Source organism: Antennarius striatus, chromosome 24 (assembly GCF_040054535.1).
Source record: "Antennarius striatus isolate MH-2024 chromosome 24, ASM4005453v1, whole genome shotgun sequence".
In the NCBI taxonomy this organism is placed as follows: domain Eukaryota; kingdom Metazoa; phylum Chordata; class Actinopteri; order Lophiiformes; family Antennariidae; genus Antennarius; species Antennarius striatus.
This window is the reverse complement of record NC_090799.1, coordinates 8,641,177-8,658,750: the sequence shown is the minus strand read 5'-3', so window position 1 is coordinate 8,658,750 and position 17,574 is coordinate 8,641,177. Positions and strand designations below refer to the sequence as shown.

Here is a 17,574-nt window from a genome sequence, read left to right as displayed (position 1 = left end):
GTGTGTGTGTGTGTGTGTGTGTGTGTGTGTGTGTGTGTGTGTGTGTGTGTGTGTGTGTGTGTGTGTGTGTTTGCTGTCCGGTTGTGCAAACTGAGAGTCGTTACATTCAGGGGTCACCATCACTGTTGCCTTGGTGAGGAGAGAGTGTGTGTGTGTTTGTGTGTGTGTGTGTGTGTGTGTGTGTGTGTGTGTGTGTGTGTGTGTGTGTGTGTGTGTGTGTGTGTGTGTGTGTTAAATATAGCACATAGAAATACAATAAAGCTGGAATAAAGTTGTGAAATATAGTCAGGAGGTAAAAACAAGTTACAGTCGTTTTATAACACGGAAATATTTCAACTCTTTGAATTTACGATGTGAGATTAGAGCAAAGTAATAAATAAAAATAGCAGGATTGTGTGGGATTAAGTTCAACAGCTGGTCACCAGTGTACAATAGATAAAATATATACATGGATTAATTAAAATATGTTAATATTAATTGAGGGAGCTGGTCTTGCATAGCAAGAATGTAGCAAATTTATAATATATTTAAAAATGCTAATTTGTTAAAATTGCTGCACTTTAAATATACTTCTGGTTAAAAAAAATTTGTGAAGGTTTTCAAAATGATGTTAAAACTAGAAATATAGGAAGAGAAGAAATAATGAAGACAACTAATATTGTGATAAAATCAGTTTAATTATTTTTCTCCTCAGGGAGGAAATAAGGCCGGAGCGCAGCATCGCTAAAAAAAACTATTTAAACAGCGGTTTGGTGCAAAAAATTTTTTTATGTAAGCTTGATTTAAAAATGTGTTTCCGATCCCTAATATACGTTAGAACTGATTAGGAATAAAAGAATCAAAAATCATTTTGTCAGTGATAATAGCACATTTCCAGAAACATGTGAGATAAATATATAAGAGATAAAAATAGATTCTTGCAAGACAACAAGAACACAAATAGTTTTAATGGTGAATATAACACCAAAGACATCTTTAAAATAACATTATTAATCATTTTGAATGAATTATTTAAATGTAACTTAGACTCATGTGTGAATTTATATATTTGCAAAACAAAATTAAAGTTTTAACAGTCGTTAAAAGTGAATTAATAGATTGTTTATTTAGTCATTTTTAAATGTTGGTCCTGCCATCAACTGAAAAGTGAGAAAAAACAAGAAATCAATTAATTATGAAATCTGTGATCAGTGATTGATTAGTAGAAAGATATAAACTGTGCTACCCCGCCTGTGAGAGCACACACACAAGTGTACACACACACACATACACACACACATACTGTTAACACATATACATGCAGACACACACAAACAATCAGGTGATCACTTCCTGTTTCTGAGCTGATGCAGAGATCACTTCCTGTCATTCATTTATTTACCCCATTCTTTCTTTATTTCCCACACTATTTCCTCTTATTTGATTCGTTTTGCGACATCCAGGTAGGCAAAGTGGATCTCCCTCTCAGCTGGACAGGTGTTGGTGAACTCCTCCCTCTTGTAGGCGGCATCTAAATACCTCCACACCCCTGTCATGTCCGCCGGGATCTCAAAGCCACGATATTTCTTGGCCACAACCTGTAAATAGAAAAAACATGTTGAGGGTAATGTTTGTGGCTTTATGAGGATTTAAACGAAAGGAAAGGAGGCAGAAGCAACCTTCAGGATGTGCAGCTTGGGTAGCAGGTTGCAGTCTGCCAGCGTGAGCTCCGACCCATCCAGGAAGCTCCTGGAGGACTCTGGCGGGTCTCCGGAGGCGTTGGCATCGATCTCCTCAGGTAGGGGGGTCCTCAGGAAGTCATCAAGACGCCGGAGAGACTTCAGCAAGGCCTTCTCTAAGACTGCAGGTACAGAGCAACACCAGCATTCACTCAGTCATTGACTTCCTGTCCTGTAGGGGGCAGTAGACTGATCTAACATTAACGTTCCCCTATTATGTTATAATATAATGGGATGTAAAGTAGTATTTCATTACCATCATGCCCTGCTTCATTTGGAAATATTAGAATGCTAAAATGCTAAATTACTCATGTTGAATGCAGATTTTCAGGGTAGACTCACAAGCAGAACTTTTAACAATACATTTCATCCATTGTTGATATAAAATATTGATAATTTCAGCAAAGGTGTTGTCTCTTTTACCATCGTTGGTATCTTTACGCGGGTTTTTAATGTAAGCTGAGAACTTGGCGAAAACGTCGATGCCTGCTGCGTTGGCTTCAGGGTGTTTGGGAGCCAGTCTTGGGTAGCTAATGTTAAAAACACATAAGAAAAGACATCTGAAGTTTCTTGTGTACGTGTGAGTGTACATTCCTGTGGGTTTCTGTGTCTTCCTGTACCGTGGTGGAGTCAACTTCTCCTCCAGGAACTCCTCTATCTTGTTGACGTCCACCTTGACCTCACCGTTAAAGGTCACAAACGGAGGGTTGGTTCCTGGAGCGAGGTCCTGCAGGTCGGCCGGTTTCCTGACAACACAACACAAAGCAGAGCGTACACAAAACCTCCACATTTAGCCTAAGTATATTTGGTATTTTACCGTTTCAGATCCACGGTGGTGACGTTGAAGATGACGCCTTTAAGCCACAGGATCATAAAGAGTCTCTGAGAGAACGGACAGTTGCCAATGCTCTCGCCATCGCCTCCTGCCTGCACACAAAAATATTCAAGCATGCACGGTAAGAGAAGCCAAATGATATGCAAAAGCACAACATTATCAACGAAATACCAAAATATCCATGAAATTTTAAGCATTAAGAGAGATTGAGTCATCACAATGGCATCTTCCCAACAGCCACTGGGAAGAGATCAAATGCCATCAATGACAATAACCAATGGATGATATAACTGCCCTACATTGGTAACTCCTGACATGCATTGCCTCTGTGGGTGGAATTAAGTTATAGTTCACAACATTGCTTACCTTAACAAACAGCTCAATGGAAGGAAAACCCAACTGTTTAACTGCCCTGTCATACAGAGACATAATGAACAGTCTCGTTTAGAATCCCAACAGAAGAACATCAAGAAAAGCTCAAATGGGCAAACTCGTCTCAGAGTCTATGATGCATGTTGAATTATCTAATAACCTCCAGCAGCTCATCAGTCTGTCCGTTTGTCCGTCGCTTGTTCCTCCAACAGATTTTTCCTGCTTTCTCTGGTATGTCAGTGTCCCTCACACACAATCCCTCTTTGTCAGATTAAATAATCGACTCAGTCTCCAGCAAAACTGTGTGCATTAATGACAAATGTGGGGATTTGTATGAAAAGCATTACATTTGCTTGAAAGTTGGGGATCTTGGGTACTTCACCCCTGATCCCAATTCTGGTTAAGAGTAATGAAGATGGGGAGCTTTTATATATACAGTGTGTGTGTGTATATATATATATATATATATATATATATATATATATATATATATATATATATATATATATATATATATATATATATATATATATATATATATATATATATATATATATATATATATATATATATATATTATATACTGTACAGTATATTATAACACACAAGTGCTAGTTCTTGATTTTACTAGAATTATAAGCATTTTTATCTGAGATGAGATCAGTTTTAGCATGAAGTTTAGAACAGAATGTAAAAGTTCCATTCTTGCCCACGCAGCAGCGGATGGAATCTGTTCCCTGGTGTGCAGGCTTGTTGAGATTGTTTCCAATCTATTATTACCCATAATGCACCTTCAGTATTGACTCTGAGTGTTGTGCGTTCTGTTTTCAGTAGCGCTGTGCCTCAAGGACTCAGCAGCAAACAGCAGGCTAATCAGCTTATGGAGTGAGAATGTAGAGATTAACCCTGCGTTCTACTGGCAGTAGCGGCACAGCACTGCTAATCAATCATTGCTAACCTGACATGAGTTCCACTGGAGTGTTTTAAAGCCAAACTCACCCCAGGTATTGTAATCATGTACATGTGATGATGAGCTACTCAATGAACTCCTTGAGTGTTAATGAGTCAACACAGAATGCAGCTCAAACATTTCCATATTTCCATCTATTTCAGTCTGTGCTGCCGACAGAGTTCCCAACAAAGAGCCATTGTTTGAATATGAGCTCCCACAGAGAACAGGCCATCGAGTGTGAGAGAACTCACAACAGGCCATCGAGTGTGAAAGAACTCAAGATATTACTGCATTTTGTTCTTGGCACTAAACCTCTCAGTTGGCCATCAGACGGCCGGCCCCTTTTATTCACACCTTGGTTAGGAATGTCCAGTCAAGTGTAATTTGCTTGTGTGTATGCCTGCAGGTTCAAATAATACAATCATATTTGTGAAATGGAAATAAACTCTCATAATTTGTCCACTGCCTGTAGAGTTATGTGGAGGAAACATAGACTATGACTCCTGATGGAACGAGATATAGCTGTCTTAATGGGATAAGGTAAGCAGATCAAGATGGTTTTTCTCTCACACAAGGTTATGGTCCAATCAGGAGGTATCTCTGTCAAAGTCAACAACATCACCTAAAAAGGTTGAAAGCAGAGGATGCTGTGATGCATGAAACTGTCGCCTCGCCAGAGTTCTCTTGAGGTCTACCTGATTTTCAATTCGCTACAAAGACAAAACTTAAACTGTTATGTAACAAGACTCGGGATTAACTAGTAGCCACCTTTATCAGACATCTTGTATGTACACAATATCAACTATAATGGTTTAAAGTACTTAAAAATAAAATTAGACATAATAGTGGGCATGCTAAGGGACTCGTGTGTAGATCCCCATGGTCCACATGGCTCATCTTAAACCTGTGTTGGCGTTCACCGGTCATGTGAGCCTCCCATGTTTACTGGCTCAAAGCTTTTCAAACGTTTATTTCCATCAGCATTTCTTGAAAGCTTGGCTTTAGGATAAATATTTGCATAAATATTTGAATGTCTTTACAAGCAGCAGCACTGGTAATTATGTTCCAGAGAAAATGAGGAAACAAAAACCAAGAAGTTCACTGTAAGCAAAAGATCACAAACACCGACAGCATCTTGATATTCTTCAGATTTAAACAAGGACTTGAAGGAACTGTAAAAGAACCTACATTTCTCTATTTGTATGAGTTTGGATGTGTTAAAGTGGATATTTAGTGGTTCAGAAGACTGATTACCTTAACGTATAGCGAGATCTTGTAGTCCTGGTCTTGAGATGTTCTGTTGTCCCTGCGCATTGGAGGCAAAAGGCTCTCCACTCTCCTGTGGGACACAAGTTTCACCTCCTCCCTCTTCTCATTCGTTTCGTCTCGCTGGGGGAAATATGATTGGCCATCCTCCAGCAACACCACTCGCTTTTTCTTCATCTGCTCACCCTTCTTTCTGGGCAGGGATTCATTTTTGATCACAGACTTTAACTCCTTTATCCAGTCATCCTTCCTCGGCAGATCTTTCTCTTCCTTCCTGACCCATTCTTTCCTTCCCCTCTCACATTCCCAGCCATCTTTTTTCACAGGTCTCAGATCTTTCTTCCAGTCATTGACTTCTGGTGCTTTCTCTTCCTCTGGTTGGTTTCTAATCCAGTCATGATCATGTCTCCTGGGCGAAAGTACTCTTGTTATCTTGCATTCTTCTTTTTTGAGCTGCTGTATCTCAGGACTCAAGATTCCGTTCTCCACCAATGCCGTTACTTGATTAAGGTCTCTTTCATTTGTATCTAACTCTTCCTGTCTGTGTTCATCCTTTGGTTTCTCTTCCTTTTCTACTTCAACTTTCCCATCTTTGTCTTTCTCATCATTCTCTGCACAAATTTCAGCCTTCCCCCCTTGTACTTCTTGACACTCTTCAACCGTTGACTCAACGATGGTACCTTCATGAGGGTCTATAATGGTGGCAAAATTCTGTTCTGTACTCAGACTCTCTGTCTCTTCAATTTCATCATCTAGAACAGTCACTGGTTCTTCTGCCATCTCCACCTCTCCTTCCACCACCACTGTTTCTGTTCCACCTCCTTTTTCATCTCCTACCAGGATCTGCTTTCTTAGCTGTACTCCTGAATCTGTCTCTGCTTCCTTAAAAAGATTTGAGGTATGCTCTGGCAAATCCTCTCTTCTCGTTGTCCGATCAACTGTGGGGTTATCAGATTTAACTTCACTGCCTTCCTGTGGTTCAGAGATGTTCTCCACCTGCTCCAAACTCCCAGCCTTCGAGTCTGGAAGTACCTCCTCCACTGATTCCGGTAGATCATGGTTTACATTTTGAACACTCTTTTCTTCGTAACTTTCTAAATCACCACTTCCTGTTTCTTTTTCCTGACACAATGACTCTACATCAACATTTTCATCTGCCTTATCCTCATCTTCTATAATAAGTCCTCCCACACCCATCCCTGCTTGAGTGCTAACCCAAATTTGTTGTCCTTCTTCTAGCAACTTCTCGTTTATCCCTACCATCCCCGTTTCATTCACCCTTCTATCTCTGTCTGACTGATCTTCAGACACCATAAGGTTTGATTGTGCTTCATCTACCTTCTGCTCTGCTTCACCCACATCATCCACAGTCTCATCAATGGACATTGCATGTTTCACATTCTCATTTCCCTCATCCTCAACCCTTTCCTCTCTACATTCCACCTTTATGGTTCCAACATTATTGATGGCCACAACTTCCTGTTTGCTGGATTGTGAGTTTTCATTTGCATCGGTGTTCTTCATTTCATCCTCAGTATCACTGTTCTGTAGGTTTTTCTGATCTTCTTCAGTTGTTCCAATCGAAGCAAATGGTACACAATGGTCAGGAAAACTTGAGGCTTGGCAAACATCTTGATTGTTGACTTGTTCATTTAGCCTTGTGGTGGAAGGGGCTACCTCTTCTTTATCAGCAGAAAGACCACCCACCTCAGTGTCATTTGTGGACAACAGTGACTCCTCAACGCACCGGGTATCATTGGTTGTAGTTACTGACTGCCATGCTTCTAGTATGTTGTCACTGACATTGACCCTATCCTCTGGTACTTCTGGTTCTGCTCGTATTTTCACCTCTTGTTTGTCTTTCTCATCTTCCCTGTCGTCTTCCTTCTGTTTATTGATATCTAAATCCAGTTTTTGGCCTTTCTCAACCTCTAACAGTGTTGAAAGCTGGCAATGATTTTCAGACATAGTGTCGTCCTTTGACTCTTCCTTATCCTCGTCATTGCCTTCATTATCTCTCATCTCTTCATCTAGCATTCCTTGCTGTCGATTTTCCATTCCTAAGACCCCCTCATCATTTTCTACCAATCTTTCACCTCCTCCCTCACTTATTTCTTGATTTGTTAGTGGGGCCACTTCAATAATCCTCACTTCCTCCATTTGACTCTGGTCTCTGTTGTCTCCTTCAGTTTGCCCATCTTCGCCTCCAGCCACCATCAACACGTCCTCTCCTACCTCCTCGGCTAGTTCCACTTCCTCGTCTTCATCTCCCTCCTCATCCTCTCTTCCTCTTTGTGTATTCAAATCTGAACAAATACCTTCTGGACTGTGAATAAGGGCCCCATTTGACAGATCTAGAGTTGGGCAGGAGTCTGACTGAGCCATTGGGAAAGTTTGACAGATTAAAGTCCACTTACTTGGGAACACTTTGGGTTTCCACGATTATTGTGTGACAGTACTCCAGAAGAGGTCAAACACAAAGAAAAATTAACCTATAAATTAATATACAATAATTTTAAAAAGTATTCAAAAAGGTTCTCACTGTACTTCTGATGTTCCAAGACAAAACAGAAAAAGGAGAGGGAGTTTCAAAAGTCTAATAGTTCTCAAATTGCTTTCCGCAATGGACCTGAAATGGATCGCAGAATATTTATAAAGCTCCAAAGATCTGAAAAAGTTAGTAGAATTCCGATGACATTCTGAATTTTTTGACAAAAGAAAGAATATCCAGATATAAGAATTTTTGCATCCAATGATCCTCGAGTAATTCACGTACAGGCCTCCAGGTTTTTTGCACTTTGCTTGTGGCTTTTGGTTCTTGAATCAGTACTGCACCTTAAGTAGTGTTAAACATCACTATATACAATCACTCACTCTCTCTCTCTCTCTCTCTCTCTCTCTCTCTCTCTCTCTCTCTCTCTCTCTCTCTCTCTCTCTCCCTCTCTCTTTTTTCTTTCCTTCTTTCTTGCTCTCTCTCCAGAGGATTAAATAGAAGCTGATCCCCACATGACCAAGACTTAAACCCTCCTGCCACCCAGGGACCGGCACCACTTGAGTTAAACCATTTTTTTCTAACCTGTTTTACACAAATTACTTAACATTGTTTTTTGTTGGGATTTTTGTGTGTGTGTTTTTGACACATAACTTTTACATTTACATTACATTTAAGACTGCCAAATGTTTTACCACCAGTCTTACAAAATATGAAACCTTACTTGTTTTATTTTAAAAGAAGACTCGGACAGGTTTTATCTCCAGTTTTACTGTGGCCTTTTGAGCGCCACAAGAGGGCAGAAATGTTAAACCTGAATTCTCTGATGAACTTTAGGTATATCTGAATGAACATTTAATTTATGCGTATTAATATATTTTAAATTAATTGCTATATTTCAGGTTGGCAAAATATTAACTTTAAATTTAACAGTGATTTATTGATTAAACTGTTTGCTGATTTTTTTCACGTCAACAACATTAACGTATGATTGAAAATAAATACATTTACTACGAAACCGGAAGTCATGATTCCCTTCGATTGACGTCATTTCCTTTACAGGATGCGCTGTGCTAATTTATCCGAAAGGTTTAAATAACGGTAAAAGTAGTAAATATTTCGCTGTGCTAGTTGATGACAGCATCAAATATCAAACAACAGTGTTCACCTCTACTCGAATGAGTGGAAATATCCACGCAATAGCGTGAATTTGAATGTTTAGCGCTGCCGGTCAGCCTCTAAGTTAGCATCACTTGCTAGCCAGGCTAACGCCAGTGCTGCTAGCTGCTCTCCAGAGCTGCTTTATTCCTGCTGGATGTTCACAGAAACACGTTGTTGAAAAGGTTTTTTAAGGTCGTGTTAGAATGAAAAAACAGCTTTATTGGTACGTATGACATTATTTCAACTACTGTTTATTAGTAAGATGTTACTGCTGGGCGTTAACCAAGCAGTGTTGTTAATGTGATTCGCCTTTTGGTTCCCAGAGGACGTTTTTTGACACCCGTAAGCCGCGATGCAGCGAACAGAAAACGGGCGTGAAGAAGAGGCGACGGTCGATGTCCAGTTCACCGATTTGCCCAACGCCCTGATCGCCTGCAAAGTCCCGGAGGATTTGTTCGATGAAGGCAGCCTGAAGGTAGGACAGAACGCTTTAAGCTGCTCCATTATAAATAATGGAATTCCATCCAGGTCCGACTCCCTAAGTGTGTTTAATTTAATTAATGTTGGCCTCAAGAGATGTTTGTGAATGAAATAAATCAGACACGTCCTGTGATGTCTTAAAGACAATAGATGTTGTTGTTTTTACATGACGATGACTCTTATCAGGTCTAAACACGTGTCCTGTTTGAACGATGACGTCAGAGGTCAATATGTAATCTGCTCAGACCACTAGATGGAGTTACCGATCGAATATTGGTTGTGACTGATCAGGATTAATCACTTGTTTTTTCTTTCTTAGTCATTCTGAGTTGCTTAATAGCTAAACTTGGATCAGTGGTTGGAACCCAAGAATGAATCAGTTGTCATCATCATCGTATTTCCAATAGTTTTAACGGCACGCACATGACTTGGAACATTTTTCTGCTTTGCAGTCATGACATTAATTTCTTTTCCATCATGGAAAAAATGCAGCTCAATGGGTTTAGGTGTGGTTAAAGACTGATGTCAGAATGAATGGCGTGTCAGTCCTCGATCATCAGCACAAAGAAACCTTTAAAGAAAAACAATCTTTATTAGATCAGCAGATGTGTAGGGGAACGAAACCTTTTTCAAGTTATGTCATAACGACACTGGTCCCTCGGTTAAATTGTAAAACCTTCAGCTTGAGGGTTGCAAACTCACCTTGCAGGTGATAAAGCTTCGTCACCAGCTGGATGTCGGTGACGTTAGCTTTTCTTTCTCCTCTCGAGGAACCAGCTGTTTTTCCAGCCATGGGTGGTCGTGGTTCATTTACAGCTTACAACTACATAATGTGTTGAACTTGTTAATTGAAGCTTCTAAAAAGGCTAAATTGGGGCCATTAAAGCAAAGTGTTACTGGAAAAGTTGGACCCTGAGGTTAGAAAAGTGTCTGCTTTTGGGAAAGTGTTGCCACAGTTTACAACTTCTAGACACATTTCCCTGATTTGTACAACAGTATTAAGAACAACTTGCACTCTCTAATGTGTTTCCAGCTGTCTGGTGTTATTTGAACTGAACTAATATCGCTCCTCCACCACTGCTTTAAAGCAAAACTGCTTTAACAAGACATTTGCCTCAGCGTGACGTCGCACTATGATTTGTACGGTGTGTAATTCACAAGATAAACCAAAAACAAATACTCATGTGTGTTTATTTTAGATTGTGGCGAGTCCTTACGATCACGGCAGTCATCATAGAGGTTGTTGGAGTGTGTGTGTGTGTGTGTGTGTGTGTGTGTGTGTGTGTGTGTGCGCGCGCATGTGCGAACAACAGTCTACCAGTGGAAAAACAGACTCAGTGGAAAACCGCCAGGCAGCGCATCACGCTCTTAAATCATTAGAGGAATATTTAATTGAGGGGAATGTGTTTTATAAAATGTAAAGGACACCAGACGGTTTAGATTCCTTTGAATTCCCAAAGCAAAGCTGTAATTTTCAGGGTGAAGCCGGGGCGGGACGGCAGGACCAGTTGTTGATGATAGACGTGGGTGATTTACCCGCCGTGTGCGCACACGGGTGGAGCGATGCGCCGGCGCTTGGCTGCTTTAGATGCTGACATCGGTGGAAAACGAGATGAGAGGAAAGGTGGTGGTGAATGAAATCACTTGTGCTGGTTTTTCTTCTTATAATCTCAGGCGTGATCATTTATCAGAACTCTGATGTAGGTCTGGAGAGAAGTTTCCTCCTGGATGCGCCCGCTGGCGAACGCCATCATGAAGATGGCATGAGAAGGCAGAAATAATGAAGCATGATCACAGTTTCCACTGCGTCGTTCTCTTAAATGACACAGCTGGATAAGCAGGTTAAATATGGTTGATAAGGAGTTTCGTTCTCCACCAACATGTGACAAACAAGTTTTAGGCCAAATGGAAAATCTGAGTCGTTTTTGTTTTGTTCAGCTGTCGCTGACTCAGAGTCAACGGAACAGATTTGATGTTGTTCTGAAACACACACCCCCCTCCAAGATCAGCTGTAAGCGGGTCGATATGCGAGCGGGACAGATGTGTTGTCGTGATCTGGATGTAACGTGGAATTTTATTAAAGCCACAAGAAAACAGACTGTCTCCGGAGTCTGGCTCCTGGATCGGATAATAGAACTGTGTGTTAGAAGAGGATTGCTCACTGGAATTCTCCTCAACGGAACCGGAATCCACCTAAAAGCACCCGGTGGGTTTTAATACGACTGAGTGGCGACAGAACTGGAGACGCCCGGTGGTGCTCGGGTTCACCGAAGCAGCTGTTGGAATAAAAGTCAGCAGATATGAAGGAATCAGATGAAATGAAAGCGTCTGCTCGGAGCTCCGTCTCCTGCGGTTTGGATGAAACAGGAAACGAAACAAAACACAAGAAATATCTGAGTGAAACGGCACACCCTGATCACATGATCTGTTTCACAACCTCTGCTAACACGGGTCGGGCTAACGCCACCGCCGGCCTCGAAATATCAAGTGACCTTTGAACCATTTAACTTTCACCTGTTCAGAAGAGCGTAGCAGCGCTCGTGTGTGTGTGTGTGCGCGCACCTGTCTGTCGGTGTGTGTGTGTGTGTGTGTGTGTGTGTGTGTCCACTCGCCCGTCTGTCCGGTGAGGGAATGGAAAAAAAATGGAAGATGAAACAAAAACACGAGGATGGAAAAAATGCAGGGTCGAGCGTGTGTGTATGATTCTCACACGCCGGCGGTGAGGCTGAGGTCTGGAGATGATTAGCACCTACAGACACACACACACACACACACGGTAATGTTTAACATCAACAAACAACACTTACATGAGAGCATCAGCTTCGCCGTCGGGGAGGATCAGCAACATTACGCCACTTCATTTTCCACGCACACATTTTCCATCCCATGCGGGAACGGCGCCGTCAGCGGTTTCACCTGCGCCCGGCGACGACTGAAAAGGTTTAATAGTTTATGATTGACGGGTTTTGCGTTACCTGGCGCTCACCCGGGGCGCTTTGAGTTTGAGTGTTGTGTGAAAGACGCGGCAAAAACACAATAAATGATCTTTCAGTGACATTTGAGTGAAATCAGGTTTATTTTCGTGTGTGGAAGAGTTTTACAAAGAGAAAAACGTTTACAGGTAAATCAGTTTTAACACAACTTATTAGTTAGAAACTTCGCATTTGATTGGTCGATACCTGCAAAGCAGGAAAGCCCAGGAGGCTTTTGTTCCTGATGTTTCATTAACCTCCAGAGGCGTCTCGGATAAATTAGTTTGATTGATGATTTATTAACTTTCTAATTCTATTTCCTGGAAAATAAACTTAAATGAATTTTCCAGCTCCTCTTTGTTACTGTTTAAAAATTTGCCGTCGGCTGCGTCGAGTCGCTCTTACCAACCGACGAGTGTCGAACCGCAAACACACACACACACACACACACACAGGTGCAAATGGTGATGAGTTCACTGCACAGTCTGGCCCTGTTTTTCTCGGCGCTGGCTGCACACACTTCCCCTCTACTTCAAGCTCTCTGCTATTTATACCTCATAAAAGCATGTTATCAAGCTGCATACTTTCCATGAGCGCCAACTCTCTCCAACATCCCTCGACCGGTCGGGTTCTATTCCTGACCGCCTCCCAGCTCTCCCCCCTTTGTCTCCCACCTGTCCCTTCTCCCCTTCCATCTTTTTCCACGTCTTTGCTCCGTGCATTTTTGGAGTCAGGTGATGCGATTGAGGAGGAAGATGGAAAGAATCTCATTGTCATGTGTGTTCCGTTCAACAAAGGATTCTTGTCTGAGTTCAGACGCATCACAAAGCAGATTAATGCGTCAGTTTGCTCGGTGGTTATGTCACTATTTTCCAGTGTCTCTCTCTCTCTCTCTGCACACACACATGCCTTTTTCTGTCTGATTAGTCAGCATTTCCGAGTATCTGTCAGTGGAACGTCGGGAGGAAGGGAGGCCGCCCCTCCCTCTCCACACAGCCGATTGGCTCCCGATGAATGAACGAATGAATGAGACCAGAACGAAGGGAGGGAGGGGATTGTGGGTAATGCGTCATTGGCTGACAGGGGCTCGTTTAAGTAGAGCAGAAGAAGAGGGAGAGCAGAGTCTGAATGACATTCTCCGCTCTCTTGCGCTCGAGAAAATTCCTTCACGCCACTGCAGAGTCGGCTCGGCGTGTCCGACGGAGGGAGGAAGAGGAGCTGAAGACGGACGTCAGGATTTAACCTTTCCGGCGGCGGTGATGCTGCAGGAGATCCGGGCGGGATAACCTTGGGTTGTGGGTTAGGAGGTGACGTGGAGACAAAAAGAAAGCACAACAAAGGAACAGCCACGTGTTCTAGAAAGAAAGCATTTCCTGTTGAAGAACATCCAGCGACTTCCTCCTCTCCTTTCAACCTGGGGAAGGCAACGCTCGTCCGATCCCCCCGATTTCCCCCTTCCTCCTCATCATCGCCGTCGTCATCTTCCTCTCCACTGCTGAAGTCCTCCTCCGGTTGCGCCCCGACCTCGGGTATCAGGTGGAAAAGGTTTCGCCTCCCTGGACTGCCCGTCATGCACATCAAGACCGCCAAGTGTAACCGCTTCTGCCTGGTCGCCTCGGTGACCAACCAGGAAGTGTTCCACCTCCCCGAGGCTCAGGTTTGACAGCAGTTGCTACTTTTCTCTGAAGCATGAAGCATCAATTTCCAATAAATGATCTCTCTTTCTGATCGGAAGCCACGGAATTTTCATTTCTTTGTCTTGTAGCATGCCTTAGCTATTCAAATTACCGATCAATAAATATTTTACTACCTTTTTTTGTTAGTCTGTGATGTTTTCTGTCACTCTAGCGAAGCTTTGTTGTCAGGATGTCACGATGATGTCATCGGGATTCTTTCTAGTTCTGCCCCGGAGATGAGAAATTTACAATGAAAAACCTGCATCTGGAGGGTTGAAGTGTTTAATAATCCAACATGAGAGTTTCATGTTGCATTGTGGGACATGTAGTACGAACACAACATCAGTGATTGCTGCAGATATCCTTCGATTCATTCCCAACTTTCCCGAACAAACGGGGGGGGGGAGGGCTGATATATTTGTTCCGACAATGTGAAACAAAAACTTCCCGCTGATCTGTCCACGAGGAACGGCGTGAATGTTTCATGAAGTGCGGCCTGGCGTTTCGAGTGCCTCACGCGTTTGCAGGTGAATGATGGTCACTTGAAGCCATCGCCGTCAGCGGCGTGATAGATCAGTTGGAATCACTGCCTCTCTGAGGCGGGGGGTGGCGGGGTGGGGGGTGTCATTAAGCAGCATCAATAACGTGGGATGCGCCGGTCAAGGTCGGCTGTCTTACTTCATTTCTCCTCGTTAATTAGCTCCTGTGACAATAATTGGACGTCTAAAATTGAGGCGATATCTCTCTGACGCACGAGCTGCTGGCGCTCCGAAGCCAAGAGGAGCGACGGATCGGCTCGGATAATAGAGGCTATTTTTATGAATTTTATTCAGAGCAACCGCCTCGGTGTTTAGTATTTAAGGAGCGCCGACGGGAACAAATTGAGTGGAAACGGAGGAGACTGTGCAGACGCTGGTCTCATCTTCCTCCTTCCTGTCTCCTCAGGCCAGTTTTGAAGCCTTGTTCCGCTCCTTCGACCCGGAGGTTCAGTTCCAGTACTTCAAGTCCTTCCGGAGGGTCCGGATCAGTTTCGGCGACGCCCTGGCGGCAGCCGAGGCCCGACTCCGCCTCCACAAGACGGACTTCAACGGCAAAGAGATGAAGCTCTACTTCGCTCAGGTAACGCCGCCCGTCTCCAGTTGCGTTGGCTGCTTCTCCTGCTTCTTCTAATCCGTCCTCCTGCCTGCAGTCCGTCCACATCGGGAGCCCCCGGCTGGAGCCGCCCAAGCCGGAAAAGCAGTTCCTGATCTCCCCCCCAGCCTCCCCTCCGGTCGGATGGGAGCAGTCTCAGGATGCTACGCCAGTGGTCAACTACGACCTGCTGTGTGCCATCTCTAAGCTCGGCCCAGGTAGGCGTCCTCGGTCACATAATACAGACGACAATTATGCCCCACCCACTGAATCAACCAATCCGGGGTCTTAGACTTGTAATATTTGGAATTAAAATTAATTATTGATAGACTATTGATCGTATTAGTTCAAACATGACATTTACACGACTGCACCTGAACGCATCACTCTTGCTCCCTCCCCCCAGGGGAGAAGTACGAGCTCCACACGGCCACGCCCACCACCCCCAGCGTTGTCGTCCACATCTGCGAGGACGAGCACGGCGACAGCTCTGCCCCCGATGACAGCGACCACGACGACAAGCCCCGCCCCCCGAAGCCCAAGATCATCCAGACTCGTCGCCCCGACTACGTCCCCGGAGTGGAGCAGTGAGCGAGGACCTTAAAAAGGGGGGGCGTGGTTTGACGGCTGTAAACATTTCATCCTGACGTGATTGGTCAAGAGCTCATCATGCTCTCGGAGCTTTTAAAGAGGCGTTGAGGACTCGCGTCCTGTAGACGAGCGTTTCCTCAGACAGCGAGAGAAAACATAGTGTTAAATGCTGCATTCATGGTCCGTGGGAAAATGACGAGGTGTTCGTCAAACTGTTGAGTTTTGCTATCAAACAATATTTTAACCGCTTGTGAGGAAGGTCGGTGCTGGAGTTTAGGAAATAGCACGCACTCATCTTTCATGGCGGCGCTTTTGTACGGCGCCGGGAGACTCAGCTGAAGTTTTGCTTTGTGGTGATAATTTGCACGGGGGAAAAAAAGCGAATTACACAACGACTACATTTGCATGTGTTAAAAATAAGCTGGTCAAGAGCACATTAAGTCATCAAAGGGAATTGGGTGTTGGTTATTCCCACAGACTTGAATGCAGCATCATTTTTAAATGGTTTCTTTATGTAGAGTTTGGGAATCTAACACCGAGGAGGAGAAGCCACTTTCGTACTGATTTTTCTTTTTTTTTTTGCAAAGGGTGCTACACGTGTGTGTCCGTCAGCTGTAGAGATTACCCGCCGCCGGCGTGTGCTTTGACACGCCTCCTTCGGCCGCGTGGTCCTGATGCTGCGGCACTCCCATCAATCTTTGTCACAGCTTCCGTGGTGTTTGTGTCGTCCAGTCACACACTCTGGTGTATCTAGGGGTCACGTTTTCCTCTGCTTGTCCGTCTGTGTTTTTCGGATTAGTGCGTCTCTTGTCGCTGCTAGCTTGTGTAAATATTCCTTGAACGTTTCCGATCGGACTCGTTTTAAATGTCGCCGCCCCGTCGGCAAACGTTCGTGTCTCCATCAACGGCTACGACAGGATGTCACAAAGCTGCTTTTTTCTTTTCACTGAGTATTTGTAAAATGTGTAGAAACTTTTTTTAAAATTATTTCAGTGACAAAATAAGTGTCGTTTTTGGAGCCCAGAGCGAACTGTGTGCGTACGGTGATCGTTTGCAGTTAGCTTTTCTTCTTTATTCTACCCACGATTTGCTTCATTAGCATTGAGCTAAAAGAAAATCTGGACCCGCTATCTGTGTTCCGGCGTTATTAATGCGGCTCCTTTCTTTCTCTGTGGCCAGTATTGTCTGTGTTTTTAATTTCCTGGTGGTGACGGCCGATTACAGACTCAATCACTCGTGAATAAGAAGTTGAATAGAACCCCCCTCTGATGGGTTAAATGAAGTAATGGCTGCCGTTTTGATACGTATGGCATCTTTAAAGTTAATGAACCGAATGTGCTGTAATAAAGGTTGTATTACACTAGTGGTAGTTGTTAGGAGTTACTCCAGGCTTCTGTTTTACTTGTGAGGCCTGATTCATGTTCTTCTAAAAGGTCTCTTGTTGGGGGTGTGTGTGTGTGGAAGCAGCACTGTGACCTAAACAGAAAGCTCATCCGTCCCACAATAGAGGACCCCAGGTTGCTTAAGGCTCTGTTAGCATATCTTTTTTTTTTTTTTAAATTTCAAATTCATTTATGATGGAAAGAAATGATAGCATTATCAATAAAGATTTGATCATCTATGCTGTGTGTTCATTCTTGAATGTTATTATTTGCTAAGTGAACTGTAACATTGTTAAGTCTGATATTCCCTGCTATAAATTGCTAAGAATCAAGGAAAGTAGCTTGAATAGAAACAAATAGAATTTTGGTCTCCAGGAATCCTGTGATTCTCGTCACAGCCACTAGAGAGAGCTACGGCTTTTCCACAGAGGAAAAAGATGGACCCAATTCCTAAGATATACTTTATTTTGAAAGAATGGTTTAGCCCTGAAGATAAAAATAAATTACTAGTAATATAAATAAGATAAAGGTAAATTAAAAATATCCA

At 43.2% G+C, this 17,574-nt stretch overlaps 2 protein-coding genes across 6 annotated transcripts; one reads left to right on the top strand and one right to left on the bottom strand.

Annotated features, from left to right (window-relative positions):
* Positions 1–658: 658 nt before the first annotated feature.
* Positions 659–7,560, bottom strand: LOC137591649 (chloride intracellular channel protein 4). Of its 4 annotated transcripts, none has more exons than XM_068309783.1 (7): positions 5,132–7,560; positions 2,536–2,645; positions 2,339–2,464; positions 2,142–2,248; positions 1,659–1,840; positions 1,382–1,577; positions 659–1,139 (listed from the first exon to the last, which is right to left on the bottom strand). In XM_068309783.1, exons 1-6 carry the CDS (start codon positions 7,526–7,528, stop codon positions 1,416–1,418), a joined length of 3,084 nt encoding a protein of 1,027 aa, XP_068165884.1. In that variant the 5' UTR covers positions 7,529–7,560; the 3' UTR covers positions 659–1,139; positions 1,382–1,415. The 4 variants fall into 4 exon arrangements, with proteins under 4 accessions (XP_068165884.1, XP_068165886.1, XP_068165883.1 ...); XM_068309785.1 differs by lacking the exon at positions 5,132–7,560 and adding exons at positions 2,920–2,965; positions 3,086–3,167 and having other exon boundaries at positions 659–1,577; XM_068309782.1 differs by having other exon boundaries at positions 659–1,577; positions 5,132–7,559.
* Positions 7,561–8,763: 1,203 nt separating this feature from the next.
* Positions 8,764–17,264, top strand: LOC137591360 (calcipressin-1-like). 2 transcript variants are annotated; one of them, XM_068309293.1, is made up of 5 exons: positions 8,764–9,018; positions 9,119–9,270; positions 14,869–15,042; positions 15,113–15,272; positions 15,461–17,264. In XM_068309293.1, exons 2-5 carry the CDS (start codon positions 9,148–9,150, stop codon positions 15,643–15,645), a joined length of 642 nt encoding a protein of 213 aa, XP_068165394.1. In that variant the 5' UTR covers positions 8,764–9,018; positions 9,119–9,147; the 3' UTR covers positions 15,646–17,264. The 2 variants fall into 2 exon arrangements, with proteins under 2 accessions (XP_068165394.1, XP_068165395.1); XM_068309294.1 differs by lacking the exons at positions 8,764–9,018; positions 9,119–9,270 and adding an exon at positions 12,980–13,904.
* The last annotated feature ends 310 nt before the right edge of the window (positions 17,265–17,574 follow it).